This window comes from Ostrinia nubilalis, chromosome 20 (assembly GCF_963855985.1).
Source record: "Ostrinia nubilalis chromosome 20, ilOstNubi1.1, whole genome shotgun sequence".
Classification (NCBI taxonomy): domain Eukaryota; kingdom Metazoa; phylum Arthropoda; class Insecta; order Lepidoptera; family Crambidae; genus Ostrinia; species Ostrinia nubilalis.
The window spans coordinates 10,754,232-10,770,410 of NC_087107.1; the positions used below are offsets into that span (position 1 = coordinate 10,754,232).

The window sequence follows — 16,179 nt, forward strand, 5'->3', positions numbered from 1 at the left end:
TGGTGGAAGTATCAATTAATGTAAGGGACATTTTGGCCAAAATGAGTTATATGTTTCGGTGCTACGAATCGCTACGGCGTAGCATAAAAGTTTTAACTACCTACATAGCTTTTTTTTTCCATGAATACATAAATATTGTTAGCACAGATATAAAGTAGGTAACGCCACTGACTCAAAATAATCTGACCTAGGAAACTGGTTCCTAATTAAAAAAATAAAACAAATTTTAGACTTTGTTTAATTCTTCTTAACTTTCTTCGTCACCGCACTTTTACAAACCAGTCTTTTCGCAATTCTAAACAGTACAATAGTTGCGACAGCTATCAAAGTTATCAGATCCAGGTATATCTTCTGGTAGAAGGGCACGTCCAGTGCTGGAGACCGAAGGTGCAAGGCACCTCTTGTCTTGATAACGTGGTTCACCCAGTGCAGAATCTCTTGCCCAGGAGTCACAGTGCGGTGGTGATAGATAAATGACAGTTCCTTCATCCGCTCATGGTATCTGTAAAAAATATGAATCCATGACGCATTTTTGGTTAATAATTAATATTTTTAACCACAAAGCTCTAGGGCTGCTTCAGATTAAAAATGATGATTAGACCGAATGTGGAAGCAAAGTTTACCTAGATTCCTCAAGTACAAATGTGGCTATATCACATTCAACTGCCGAAACACAACAACACTTATATTATCATTGTTGTTATGGCCACACTTGGTCACTTGGATAAGGTAATATCTAACCAGGAGGACTTACAAAAAGTCCACTATAAACTCCCGATCCGAAACCGCGATCTAGATCTGAGAGCACAGTAGATGTGGTTAACATCATGATATGGTTACAAGCACGTAGGGAACGTAATAGCAGTAGCAAAAGTATTGCGTCAACCACGCGAAACCCGACCCGTCAACCACAATATTCTTGGTTATTGGTCGTGTGATGATTTTAAATTATTGTTACAATACATGATATCTATCTATCTTCTACTAGCTGACCCGGCGAACTTTGTTCCGCCTTAATGGCAATAAATAAGCAAATTTTTTTTTTAATTTCGAACGGGATAAAAAGTATCCTATGTCCTTCTCCTGGCTCTAAACTACCTCCCTGACAATTTTCAGCTAAATCGGTTCAGCCGTTCTTGAGTTATAAGTGGTGTAACTAACACGACTTTCTTTTATATAGATATATATGTTACGGTCAAAGTGATAAATGTGAAAATTATGAATAATCGCCGGTTATTATGAATAATTACCGCATGATTTGGTAAAAGTGATTAATATGAGATCATTTATGTGTGTATAAAACTAAATAGGCGGCTTAGGGGTGGCCCAAGGGCCACCCCCGCCGCACCCTAACCTATTTTTCACTTTAAATCAAAACATTATGTTATAGGCATCATGGAAAAGTAATATTATGCAAGAAACATTCCAAACTCATTATGCCAAATTATATTAATATATGATATTAAAACGTTCAAAAGTTTGGCCGTACACGAGCACATACACAAGATGTTGTTCTCTTTTATGAAATTTGTTAGTACTAAGGTTGAATTATTAAATAATCACTGTTAAATGTGATTAATTTATCACTTTTACCGCAACTGTCGGTAATTATTCATAATAACCGGTTATTATTAATAATTTTCAATTTATCACATTAACCGTAACATATATATAGACTAGCTGACCCGGCGAACTTTGTTCCGCCTTAATGACAATAAATAAGCAGATTTTTTTTTTTAATTTCGAACGGGATAAAAAGTATCCTATGTCCTTCTCCTGGCTCTAAACTACCTCCCTGACAATTTTCAGCTAAATCGGTTCAGCCGTTCTTGAGTTATAAGTGGAGTAACTAACACGACTTTCTTTTATATATGTTACGGTCAATGTGATAAATTGAAAATTATTAATAATAACCGGTTATTATGAATAATTACCGACAGTCGCGGTAAAAGTGATAAATTAATCACATTTAACAGTGATTACTTAATAATTCAACCTTAGTACTATCAAATTTCATAAAAGAGAACAACATCTTGTGTACGTGCTCGTGTACAGCCAAACTTTTGAACGTTTTGATATCATATATTAATATAATTTGGCATAATGAGTTTGGAATGTTTCTTGCATAATATTACTTTTCCATGATGCCTATAACATAATGTTTTGATTTAAAGCGAAAAATAGGTTAGGGTGCGGCGGGGGTGGCCCTTGGGCCACCCCTAAGCCGCCTATTTAGTTTTATACACACATAAATGACCTCATATTAATCACATTTACCAAATCATGCGGTAATTATTCATAATAACCGGCGATTATTCATAATTTTCACATTTATCACTTTGACCGTAACATATATATAGATAAATAAATAAAAATGAATTGATGTTCGTTAGTCTGATTAAAACTCGAGAACCGCTGGGCCGATTGAGTTGGTTTTGGTTTTAAAATGTTTGTCCAGGGTAGGTCTAAACGGTGAGCAAATACGCGCGCGATATTGTTTTTCTGTGACAGACAAAATTCCACGCGGGCGAAGCCGCGGGCGGAAAGCTAGTTGGTAATAGAATAATCCTAATAAAATACTTAGTTACTCGATTTGCCTACCTTGGGTTTCCCAAAATCTCTTCAATCGCTGCTTTCAAGTGAACTGTCATGTCTTCTGCGATGTCGACCTTTAGGGCGAAGCCTTTCTTCATGGCGCGATCCACATTGATGAACTGGTCCGCGAACATTGGGATCCCAATGATGGGCACCCCGTAGTGGAGAGCCTCGGAGGTTGAGAGCAGGCCCCCGTGGGAGATGAATAGGATACAGTTAGGATGAGCTGGAGGCGACCAAAGAGGTTAATTTTATTGGGAAACTGAACTAATCTAGTGGTCTAAAAGCTAAAAGATAGACCACTTTTCAAAAATTTATGTTTTGTTTTCATCCATCATTATCATTTCATAGGTTAGGATAGGTCGTCTCGAGGTTGCTATCAAGTTTAGGAAAAAAGCAAATGATATGATGATGATGAGTCTAAATCTACTTTATTACTGGGTGATTTATTTGTGGGTACTTTAAATTAGCTATCGTATTATTTGTGTCCTCTTATTTTTTTACTCAAAAGTATGTATTGAGTACAGAATACTTAATATTATAGAATCCAACCATAGAGTTATAGGTAATTTGTGTTTAAAAGATGTTCACAATAAACTTTCGCTTTTATAGTAGGCTAGCTAGTCACTAGTAGCATGACATAGCCACCTCCCAGCACCATCTTTAAACCAGCTTATCATCATCATTCGTTCGTTTCAGCCAAATGACGTCCACTGCTGGACAAAGGCCTCCCCCAAGGTTTTCCACAATGAACGGTCCTGCGCTGCCCGCATCCAGGGTGTTCCCGCGACCTTTACCAGATCGTCGGTCCACCTAGTAGGAGGCCTGCCCACGCTACGTCTTCCAGCCCGTGGTCGCCACTCGAGAACTTTCCTGCCCCAACGGCCATCGTCTCTACGATACGGTATACGGATCTGAGACGTGGTCGCTTACTATGGGCCTCATAAGAAGGCTCAAGGTCACCCAAAGGGCGATGGAGCGGGCTATGCTCGGAGTCTCCCTGCGTGATAGAATCAGAAATGAGGAGATCCGCAGGAGAACCAAAGTAACCGACATAGCTCGCAGAATTGCTAAAATCAAGTGGCAGTGGGCGGGGCACATAGCTCGTAGAGACGATCATCATCATTATTATTACATTATACTTAACATTTCCCCTTAAAAATCCAGGATAGTGGAACTAAGACAAAATTCATATGTGACCCCAGTCTTACTTGGCCTCGGGTTCGAGTCTAAAGAAACTGATAAATTTGAGCTGATAGTCCGAAATAAAATATAACTTCGTCCTTTGGATGATGTCAAATTAATTCAGCTGTTTTAAATACCTACCTAAAATACTTTGCTGAGGAGCCCATTTCAGGATGTGCACGTTTTTGGGCAGATTGGGCAATACTTCCTCGAACTTCCAGATGACAGTTTGCTTGAGACTGCCGAACATTTTCAGGAACCCTTGCTTTATTCCATCAGGCATGGAGCTGCTCCTGATCATGGATCCCATGCTGAAGTATATGACGCCGTGTTGCGCGTTATCCATTATCTTTTGAATATCCTGTATTTATGAAAAAAGAAGTTGATGAACTGCAAAATTGGCCAGATGCTTCGAAGGGCTTATAAAAAGCTAACAATGTCACAAATTAATTATACGTTTAAACCCTTTTGAGATGCTCGAGCAATTAATAAACGTTCCAGTTGGCCAATACTCGTATATTAAGGTTGATCAAAGAAGGTACACAATCACATTGGTCTTTACCTTACCTAACAAAATTACTTTTTCTTTTCTTACCGTTGGCAATGGTTTGACCTCTTCATCAATATGATATCCAGCTATCGGGATATAATTCTGCGGCAACCTCACTGGTCTACCAGACGAGAAGTGCGAGTTCCCGAACATTAGAGAAGCGTTATGGCTGACTTCATACAGTGAGGGAATTGTTCGACCTCTTTTGGCTACAGCTGGACCATACCCCTCTTGGAAAATACGGTTTTCATGGTCGTATATTGCCCTGGAAACGAATAACGGTTAATAATAATTGGTGGATTAATACGGATATTTTGAATTCCTGAAGGTTTTTTAAACTTTCAATTCAGAGCGATGGAGCGGAGTTTCCTTGCGTGATCGAATCAGAAATGAGGAGATCTGCAGGAAAACCAAATTAAGCCTTAAGCTTTTAAAGGAAAACGGTGTCTAGTTTTATGTCGCAAATTATGTATTTTTATTCTAGGAAAGAACATAGGGTTGAAACCTAAGTAACTACAGAATTGATGAAAAAACATACCATTTCATGTACTTCAAGTAGATCACTTCCCACAGTTCTTCGAGCCGCTGTGAGAATGTGAAGGGTGCTTCAGAGGACGACATGTGGTTGGCTGTGTAGGCCGGGTTAGGTTCCTCATCGATCAGCCTTAAGACTAGCCCGTGGGGGTCGATGGAGGAAGACCATATGAACGGGCAGTTGAAGACGGCTGCGAATCTGGAAATGGTAAGTGGAATTCATCATCATCGGTTCATTATTCGATTGTAGGAACACACGACCCTCCAGTATACCAGAGGCATAAATAGAGATGAAGGATTTGGCCTACACTCGATTTCCGCATTGATCAGACGAGTTATAGTAATATTACAAGCTCATCCATTCGACCCTGTAATATTACTATGCTTGGTGAAGCATAGTAATATTACAGGGTCGGATGGATGAGCCTGGTCTGAACCTTTGAATTGCTATTTGCGTTGCTTTGGATGGAAGTTTGCTAGCTCCTCAGGTAGAAGCTGTATCGTAAATAAGGATTCGATTAGACAAGGGTTGCACAGCTTACTGGAACAAGGGGCCACTCGGGCAAATTATAATTTAAAAGCTCGCCCTAGAAAATAAAACAACTGAGTAAAGGTTCAGGGTTATAATGTCGCTGGCGGGCCGCACATTTGTGCATCCTTAAATAAATAAATAAATAAAAATCATTTATTGTTTCCCACAACCAAAATTTAAAAGTTACAATTAAAATTAAAACTAGAGTACTTAAATTAAATACAGGAAACAAAAGGCCATGAGGTTCAGCTCAAGCTGCCTCGAGAGCAAGTCCCGGGCTGCGCTGTTTTTCAACCTTGCCCAGCTCTCTGAAGGTGACAGTTGGAGCAATTCGAAATGGTGCTAGCTGACATAAAAACTATGCATCACTGTTACCGTGTTTGCCTGTGCGTGTGTGTGTTTTTGTGTTTGTGTGTGTGTGTGTGTGTGTGTGCAATATATGATAAGAACCTACATTGTGAAGAATTGACTCAGGGCTATGTCTTTGAGGTATGATTGCTTCAAATTCTCCGCAGCCAGCTGCCGCTTTAATAATGCTGTCTTATATTTCATCTTGAATGCTTGGTCAGACATTTTAATCCTAAGAGGTGGAGGTAAATCATTCCATATTTTGGCTGCATTGAACTTGAAACAACTCCTGAACCGATGAGATTTAAACTTAGGTAAGTTCATTAGGTTCTGTGCCACTGAGCGCAAATTCTGTCGGCTTCGATCTTTTTTCCATGAGAGCTTCTCAAACAGGTAGTCCGGATTCTTTGACCAAATTACTCTTTTTGTAAGACAGGCATAATGAAGTTCCCTTCTAGCACTCATGTTTAAAATTCCCCCCTTGTTCATATAAGGCGTTACAAAGTCTCGCCTTGGTATTCTGAAACAGAACCTCATGCAAGAGTTCTGGACTCGCTGGATAGCTCTTGCCGTATTAGCATTTAGTCTTGGCCCGTATACTGAGTCACAATAATCGAATGGCGATAATACCAGTGCATTAACTAACCGTACTCGGAGGTGTTCTCCTATATATGGCCTCAATTTGTAAAGCAGCTTCAGTTTAAAAAATGCGTTCCTGATTTTTTCATTTATATGGTTCTCATACTTTTGTTCCCCGTCCAGAATTAGTCCTAAATTTCGCGCATATGGCACCGTTTCGATAGTTCTACCATCGATCTTGACTGACTCAGTACTATTCATTACCTTATGGATTTGGTTTTTTGTCCCAGTTACTACCATTTTAGATTTATCCGGGTTCAACAGCAGTGAGTTTTTCCGTGACCAACATAAAATATTTTGTAGATCTTGATTGACTTTTTTAATAGACTCGTCAACATTATTACCACTAAATGAGTAATAAATCTGCGTGTCGTCCGCGTATAAATGATATTTACAGTGTTCAATGTGCATGGGTAGATCTGCTGTAAATATAGAAAATATTATTGGACTCAGGATGGAACCCTGAGGCACGCCTCTAGTGAGTTTCCCAACTTTTGAGTATCTCTTTAGGGGTCATTCCACCGGCCAAGAAAATCACGTGTCCGGGGCCAAAAAGTACCCGAATATCATAATATTTTAGTAACAAATATTTTTATCTAATAGTATAACTTTGGTTCTTGTTGTTAAACCACAGAGATAGTTAATAATAGTTAATTAAGTAATTTAAAAAAAATCGTAAGTCGTCAAAAATTGATTACCACGACGTGTCCGCGCTCCCGATTTCAGAACAAATTTGCTCGTATAAATTAATCCGTTATTATTACCGCTTTCAATGCTTATGTAATCGATTACTGATTAAATAAACATTGATAAATTAAATACGATATAACTATATGACTAAAAGGTTTTGTAAAATAACTATTTGAAGTTGTGTCCGGGCGTTAACCGTGATTACCCCGACACGTCACTAATGTGCGCCTACGTCCCTAGCTACGCAATTTAGAAACGAGCTCTATCCTCCCCCGTGAACCTTTAGTGGTGGCCTGCGTGCCGAGGTGATCGGTGATGCAACTCGTCGCAGGATTTCGGAGTTATCGAGATAAGAATATGATTACCCCGACCTTGGTTCAGTGCACGATTGATTTACTCTATCCTGTTTTTTTAGGTTTCTTTACATGGAAAGTTCTTGAGAATGTACAGGAATAATGGTCCATGTAACCGCATTTTTGTGTATTAAAACATATGGGATTCAACTTACAGATTGGGCAGGGCTCAGGGTAAACCTTAATTTTTTGACTACCCCGACCTTGATTACCCCGACTTTTGTCACCGAGTAATCAATAATACTGTAATTTTACTAATGAATGATTAACTAAATAACGTTTAATAAGCAAAATTACCCTTTACTAAAATGAAATCCTATCTCCTATTAATACTTATCCCTCAAAATTGGCAAGACCCCTCGACTCGACCTTATCACCGCTGAAATGCTGTAAGCCGATTTAAACTCCGCCGTTAACGTCCTGACACCTGTCTTCGAAAACATCTGGATGGAAGAGGAACTCCCAGACGACTGGCATAAGGGGCTTCTAATTATTGTGCCGAAAAAAGGGTAAAGCAAGGGTATCAGTACCGGAAGACCCAAGAGATGCGATCTGGAGTGAGGAATTGCACACCGTTGGTGCAGAGGATGTCCAACGAGTCCACAATTTCACTTACCTCGGGAGCATCGTTTCAGAGCCTTGAGGTACCGAAGAGGACATCACTTCGCGCATTGCCAAGGCCAGAGCTACCTTCGCACAACTTCGAGCCGTATGGCAGTCACGGAAATTGACCCAAGCAAGATCAAAATATTTGGGTCCAACGTCAAACCAGTTCTGCTCTATGGGCGTGAAACGTGGAAGGTCACTAAGGTTATCTCGCACCAGCTGCAGATCTTCTTCAGCCGCTGTCTTCGCCGAATTCTCCAAAATCTCCAAACGACGAACTTTTGGAACGCTGCCACGAAATACCGATCGTTCAGCAGAATAAACGCTGCAAGTGGAACTGGATCGGCCACACTCTCCGAAGGGACCCCGATCACATCCCCAAGCAGGCTCTAGATTGGAACCCCCAGGCAAAATGCAAACGTGGTCGCGCCAAAAAAACATAGCGGCGCACTGTTAAGACTTGGAGCTAGATCAAACGCGAAGCTCAAGACCGAATGCGATGGAGGACTGTTGTGGACGCCTTCTGTCCCATATAGGAGACAATAGGACATTGAGTCACTAATATTATATGTATAATGTATATTATGTATGTTTTTTACTCTTTTACGCAACAACTACTTAACAGATTTTGTTGAAACTTTACAATATTGTCGTTTATACATCAAAATAACAAATGGCTAGTTATAATAACATTTATTTTACCATAACTTTAAAAAAACCTTAGAAAATAAAATATTTTGTTTTATTTTTGATTACTCTGACTCCCAACTTTGATTACCCCGACCATGAAAATTTTGTTGTCGCATAACTTTTTATTCCTGCTTGCTACAGATGGGCCAATATAAAAAATATGCTCGTAATAATGTCTATTTTGAAATGTTTTACCTAAACTTACTCTAAATTCAAAAATAAAAAAGGTCGGGGTAATCAACAAAATAATCCAGATCCGGAGAATGACCGTTAGACCGTCCTTGGTTCGATTAGACCAGCAGAGTAAATACAAATGAGTAGGTCATCTTCATAGAAACGCACGGGCGCGGTTTGTATGTGAGCGCGTCAACACGTATGCGGCGCGCACGCATACTGACAAAATTTAGCGGGGATTAGCGGGGAGCCAGTCGTGGTTGCGCCGAATTTTGTCAGTGTGTTCGTGCGTGCCGCATACGTATATTGGCGCGCTCACATACAAACCGCACTCGGTGCGTTTCTATGAAGATGACCAACTCATTTGTATTTACTCTGATTAGACCCTTACCCACAATAAAGTTCCGTATACAGCCACTCTGCGATGACCAGGTCAAACTCCTCATTGTCGTCATACATCAGCTTCTGAACGTTATGGTGCCATATCGTCTGGTTGGCGATGTTGTTTATGACGCCCACCCATGCTCTTGTGTCCTTTAGGTCTGCTTCTTTGTTTAACACCGTTTTGAAACTTAGTGAGCTTGCTAAAATCACATTATTGAATTTTAATTTGTATGTTTTTATAAAAGTCTCGCTATGAGCAAGATGTATGGATACTTAGAACTGAAAATACGGGGGTCAGTTGGTTAACCCAATAACTATGGTATTAATTTAACTCACACATTGATTCAAATATTTTTATATTTCTTGACACATCTATTTGTCGAAGCCCTTTAGGCGGATTCTTTATCGGTATCGGAGTAATGTATGTGACCTGAGGAAGAAAAACAAGAATTTGAATATAGGTAGGACCATGGTTAAGTTTAAACTTTTATTCGAATTCATACCTACATCACACAAAATAAACACGTACAAGAAATTCCAAATAGCTTTTTAGGTGGTCTTATGACTTGCAAGTAATTTCTTATTAGATATTAGAGAGAGAGATGAAAGTTTTGTTTTACTAATATCATCACTAAATTATCTAATTAAATGTAAGAATTAAGTACCCGAGTGGTTCCATAATCACTGATAGTTACTTTCCGTCTCTACATCTTAAGTAGTTAATAGAGCACTACTGATTCATCAATATTTAGCGGTACATCGTGATCATTAAAGTATGTAACTAACTACACCAATTCAAACGAAGGTCTCAATTTGTATTGCGATAGCTTCGAATTAAGCAAATAATATGTATTAAAAAAATGATCTGTAACGTACTCGTAATTTCAGAAATAGTTTAAAATAATTAACTATTAGTAAATTATGCATTTTTATTCTAGAACCTACTGAAAATCATATTACAATTTAACCATTTAGGTATGATTAATTTACCTCATGTCCAGCCCTCACGAGATGTTTCACAAATCCCTCACCCAGGATCGTATGACTTTTCCCTGGGTACGGAAACACCACTAGTATTTTGTACGCACTTGAAACCCCTAACAATAGAAGGAACAATAGTTTTGTTAGAACCATTTTTAAACTAAAAAACTACATGGATCTTCGACCGGGATCTAATTGATCTAAAAAGTGCGTGATCACTTCAAACACGCTTGGCTAACTGACTGGGCTGATTGTGATTGTGATAACCTCTTGTGTACAGAGGAGGTTTGGGTAACACAAACACAGTAAAACTAAAGTTGGTATTTTAATGTACCTATCTTAAATTATCTTGAATGTTTATAAAGTGACAAGACATAATGCCTAGTCATTGTGTTTCTTTGTTTTAGATAGTGTATTTCGGCGTGAACTTATTGTATTGTAATAGGTATTAAGATGGCTGTAGGTACGGTAATATCCCATAGTTTTTACTGATTGATAAAATTATCTGATCTGTGGTCTACTGAAAGACTGAAAAGAATGAATTTGACATGAATGGGATGTTGACCTTTTGAATGCTACGAGCTACGGTGCTACGAATCGCTACGAGCAAAGGTGTATTAATAAACGAGTACATACACGATTTGACATCTTAATTATTGCATCGCTTATTTTCTAACTACGTGAAATTGCTAGAGGTTTAAAATATAACTAAGAATAATCTCGCCTAGAAATCATATTAGACTTCTAAAAATGAAAAAAGAAAATACTCATTATAGTTTAATTCTTTTTAACTTTCTTAGTCACTACACTTTTACAAATCAGTCTTTTCACGATTAAATACAGTAGGATAATTGCTACAATTATTAAAGCTAGCAGATCAAGGTATATCTTCTGATAGAAAGACACGCCCAGCGCTGGGGAACGAAGGTGTAAGGCACCTCTTGTCTTGACGACGTGGTCCACCCAGTGCAGAATCTCCTGCCCAGGCGTCGCAGTGCGATGGTGGTAGATGAACGACAGTTCCTTCATCCGTTCACGGTATCTGTCAACAAAATAATAAATAAAAAATGTGGAAGAACCGAAAAAAAAAACATTCTATGACGCATGTCATTATCTGTTCACTAGCGGCCGCCCGCGACTTCGTACGCGTGGACCCCGTTTTACCCCCATAGCGGTGGAGTTTCGTAAAATCCGTTCTTGACTGTGTTCTTAGTGAGCACCTACGATCTAAAAGGAACCCCCATGCAAAATCTGAGACTCCTAGCACTTGTAGTTTCTGAGATTTTGTGATGAGTGAGTGAGTCAGTCAGTCAGTCATTCAGTGACCTTTCGCTTATATACGAGTAAGATATATTATTATGTTCATAAAGGCAATTGCAATGAATAGGTACTTTTAAAACTATCCCGACTCTTCAATAAAATTTAAACTTACTTAGGGTTCCCCAAAATCTCCTCAATAGCAGCTTTCAAGTGGTCGGTCATATCTTCTGCGATATTGACCCTTAGAGCAAAGCCTTTCTTTATGGCGCGGTCTACATTCATGAACTGGTCTGCAAACATTGGTATCCCAATGATGGGCACGCCGTAGTGGAGGGCCTCGGAGGTCGAGAGCAGGCCCCCGTGGGAGATGAATAGTTTGCAGTTTGGGTGAGCTGGAATACATTAAAATAAATTAGTAATCTGTGAAACTTAAACGCTTTTGTTAGCTAACTTTATACAACGTGCTCCTTTTGTTTTCCGGAAATTTTAGGGGTATATTCTATAAATAAAAACTAGTTAAATAGTCTTAGGAATATGTGTTTCTAAAAGCATATTTTTGAAGATATTGTGGATTCTAGATTTAGAAGATACCTAGTTGATTTAGATTAGTATCATCAATCTATTTTTTTTTCTTTTTTAAAATTGACACCTAGTCTTGGTGTGCAGACTTTTTATTGATAAGTATATGTAAATTATGAATTATTTCAGTGAAAAATAAAGTTTTTAAAATAATTTCGTATGAAAAAATAAGTCGAATTTTTTTTTTTAATTTAACAAAAAATGTAATGCCATTCCATTCTTTGAAGTGGTCTTATTAATACCCTAGAGTTCCAGGAAATCAAAAAGAGCACGTTGTATTCATGCAGCCATGTTCAAACTCTTGCAGAATGCGTTAAAAAAGTGTAAACATCCACCCACATATTTACGCTGTTACTTTATTGTGAACGGTAACCAGGTGACTAATAAAGTAGTAAGCATTCAATAGTTAAAAACATTGGCCATAAGGTCTCAAAGCAATACAATCAACCCATGCATATTAATAAACGTAAATACCTAATATGCCTTGCTGTGGAGCCCATTTCAGGATGTGCACGTTCTTAGGCAGATTGGGCAGTACTTCCTCGAACTTCCAGATGACAGTTTGCTTGAGGCTGCCAAACATTTTCAGGAACCCTTGCTTTATTTCATCGGGCATGGAGCTGCTCTTGATCATGGATCCCATGCTGAAGTATATGACGCCATGTTGCGCGCTATCCATTTTGTCTTGTATATCCTGTATTTATAAAAAAATGTTAATACATTCTCGAGTTTAAATAGCGGTTGGGCAACGTTTCATTATGCCTGCTGCTAATTTTAAGACTTTACAATGTATTTGTTCAAATGTTTACACTGGTGTTTTTATGGCTTTCACACAGCATTGTACTGTAACTACAGTCCTCAAGGTCATGTACTTTGGATCTTTTTGTTGAGGCGATTTGACGTTATTAGTGAAAAAAAAGCCGTAATCTGCATTACCCATCGTAGCGTACTACCTCAGTGTAGTTACCTATAAAATAGTTACTTTTTCGCCCCTTACCTTTGGCAATGGTTTGACCTCGTCATCGATATGATATCCAGCTATCGGGATATAGTTTTGCGGCAGCCTCACAGGTCTACCAGAAGAGAAGTGCGAATTCCCAAACATAAGGGAAGCGTTATGGCTGACTTCGTAGAGCGAGGGAAGCTTTCGACCTCTTTTAGTTACCGCTGGGCCATACCCTTCTCGGAAGATTTGGTTTTCGTGATCGTTTAAATAGGCCCTGTAAATTAAAAATTAAATCTAATTAGTGGATTTTGGCAAAACGATCTAAGAAAGTAGACTTTATCTGTAAAATTTTAATTTATTCCAAAACTCTCCTTTTTCTGAATTTTCTAGAAATATTGTTGTTTCTAATAAGCAGGTGTTCATTCTTTTAATTATTATCAGGTTTATTATGTTATCACTATCATTCATTCAAGTAGGCGTCAGATAGTAAGTGCTTGTAGGTACCTATAGGTATTGCGAGAATAGCATAGGTTGAAAAAGAATATTCTTGTAGCTTGCTCACCTTTAACCATCTTTTATCTAAGGTTTGACAAGCGATCACGAAATAGGATTTGACACTTCGTCTTCAGGCAAAGGAGCAGGGGCAAAATTATGTGGTGCACCAAAAGTTTCACCCACACTCCTGTTGCGATGCACTTAGTGTGTGAGAAGTAAAAATTATAATTCCAATCCTATGAGCTCAGCTCCATTCTTTTTTGACTCGTCATGAAAATATGCCCAGACTGTATTGCTGATTAGCTCGTCTACTAATTGATAAGAAATGAACAAGCGACAACTTCCTTTATGAGCCAGATAATAAAACTTATCGTAACGTTAACGACCTGACCTGGCGATTAGCAGAGCAGAGCATTCACATGCCAAAATATTTCCTCTTAAGCTTCAAATTGTTATCCAACTCCATTAAAAAATAAGACTTGTGACGTGTATGGATGAGACCGTTGGAATTTATTTTAACTAGTTTTTATTTTGCGATAGCTAATATTAGTCAATACAATACCTATCTTCATACATAGTTATCTACTTATCTTCATAATATGTGCAGACGACAGCACGTTAGACCATACATTTTTGTAGCAATATCGCCCGTAAATACAAGAAAATAAGATCCCACAGTGCTTAACGTGCCGTCTGTTACATTTACTGTTCTGTACCTACATAAACAATATCTTTGGTAAATCGCGATCAGCAGACAAGCAAAAAGTCCCGGCATGGGTATTAGATAGTATTATATTATCTGTGGTATTAGTAATACTGCACAATGCATATTATTATGAATCTCTAACGCCTTATAATCAGTTCCAAGTCTTCAGGTTACATTGTATAAAATACGATCAAAAGGCAAGAGTACCAAAAGGCAATGGCAAAAGTACTACAATATTACATACCATTTTACATACTTCATGTAAATAATTCCCCACAGTTCTTCAACCCGCTGTGAAAATGTGAAGGGTGCCTCAAAAGATGATACGTGGTTGGTTGTGTAGGCCGGGTTTGGGGGCTCGTCGATCAGTTCTAAGACTAACCCATGGGGGTCCATAGAAGACGACCATATGAATGGGCAGTTGAAGACGGCTGCGAATCTGAAAAAATATAGATGGGATTATTTCAAGGGATGGGCATGTGGATCAAAGGCTGCAAAACAGAAATATTCTAAACTAGCTTTCCGCCCGCGGCTTCGCCCGCGTGGAATTTTGTCTGTCACAGAAAAACTTTATCGCGCGCGTCCCTGTTTCAAAAACCGGGATAAAAACTATCCTATGTTCTTTCCCGGGACTCAAACTATCTCTATGCCAAATTTCATCAAAATCGGTTGCGAGGTCTAAGCGGGAAAGCGTAACAGACAGACAGACAGACAGAGTTACTTTCGCATTTATAATATTAGTTGGGATAGTTGGGATAGTTGGGATATTAGTTGGGATTGTTATGTGATTCTATAATTTTTTGTCGTTATTAGACAAAGCTTTAGTTGATTTGATAACGATCAACGGTTTTTAATTAAATAAGGCTTAATATAGCACTATTATACGTTTCCTTACCCACAATAAAGTTCCGTATACAGCCACTCTGCGATCACCAGGTCAAACTCTTCATTGGGGTCATGCATCAACTTCTGCACGTTGTCGTTCCATAATGTTTGGTTGGCTATGTCATATACGATTCTCACCAATGATCTCATATCCGTTAAATCGATTTCTTTTTTTAGCACCATTTCAAAACTCAATACATGTGCTGAAATAACAAGTATTTTGAGTTTTGGACAAAACGTGGCTGCTTTTCTAAACACTAAAACTACGAAGTTTTCGTGTTTTTAGGTTCTCTCGATATAAGCAGTTTTTATTTAATAACTATTCTAATATCTGTGATATTTATTATGATTATGACTTATAAAACTTACACATTACTTCAAATATCTCTTTATTGCTCGATACATCAATTTGCCGAAGCCCTGTAGGTGGATTCTTTATCGGCATTGGAGTGATGTAAGTGATCTGAAGAAAAAAAAATATACTGAAACTAAGTTATTTTTAAGCTAAGGTAAATTGTTGTTACTTAATCTGATATTCCACTACAAATAATACATTAAAGTACCTATTATCTTTCAGAATGTGTACATACTAACATTGTATGCCCAGCCAGATAATGCATTTATTTTATTATCATTTAAAAATAGATCGTTACTTCAGATATTACCTCTATCGAATCTACAAATATTCCTTAATTCTCTTATTATTATCATTGTACAAATATATTAATTACCATCTTGATACTTAAAAACAAAGTCTAGATAATTTACCTCATGTCCAGCCTTCACGAGATGTTTCACAAATCCTTCACCCAAGATTGTATGGCTTTTCCCTGGGTACGGAAACACCACTAGTATTTTGTATGCACTTGAAAAACTTAGCATTAAAAGGAACGAAATATTTGTTAGTTTAACCATTCTGATAGCTATTTAAACTAAAATAAATACACCGATCGAACGGAATCTGAACTGATCACTGACTGAACACTGACTGAAAAAGTGCCAGTTCATGTACCTACTTAACTAACTACCTACGTTGATTATGATAAA

General features: G+C 38.2%; 3 protein-coding genes across 4 annotated transcripts in view; 1 reads left to right on the forward strand and 2 right to left on the reverse strand.

Annotated features, from left to right (window-relative positions):
• The window catches only part of LOC135081643 (uncharacterized), a 221,989-nt gene that overhangs the window by 163,579 nt on the left and 42,231 nt on the right, over window positions 1–16,179 (forward strand). The window lies entirely within an intron of this gene.
• LOC135081634 (UDP-glucosyltransferase 2-like) lies at window positions 223–10,543 on the reverse strand. Its single transcript, XM_063976387.1, has 8 exons — window positions 10,271–10,543; window positions 9,617–9,710; window positions 9,288–9,480; window positions 4,869–5,063; window positions 4,376–4,595; window positions 3,922–4,141; window positions 2,602–2,821; window positions 223–502 (listed from the first exon to the last, which is right to left on the reverse strand). The coding sequence occupies exons 1-8, from the start codon at window positions 10,412–10,414 to the stop codon at window positions 238–240; spliced, it is 1,551 nt and encodes a 516-aa protein (XP_063832457.1). The 5' UTR covers window positions 10,415–10,543; the 3' UTR covers window positions 223–237.
• LOC135081635 (UDP-glucosyltransferase 2-like) lies at window positions 11,026–16,134 on the reverse strand. Its single transcript, XM_063976388.1, has 8 exons — window positions 15,901–16,134; window positions 15,502–15,595; window positions 15,143–15,335; window positions 14,492–14,686; window positions 13,098–13,320; window positions 12,575–12,794; window positions 11,694–11,913; window positions 11,026–11,303 (listed from the first exon to the last, which is right to left on the reverse strand). Exons 1-8 carry the CDS (start codon window positions 16,045–16,047, stop codon window positions 11,039–11,041), a joined length of 1,557 nt encoding a protein of 518 aa, XP_063832458.1. The 5' UTR covers window positions 16,048–16,134; the 3' UTR covers window positions 11,026–11,038.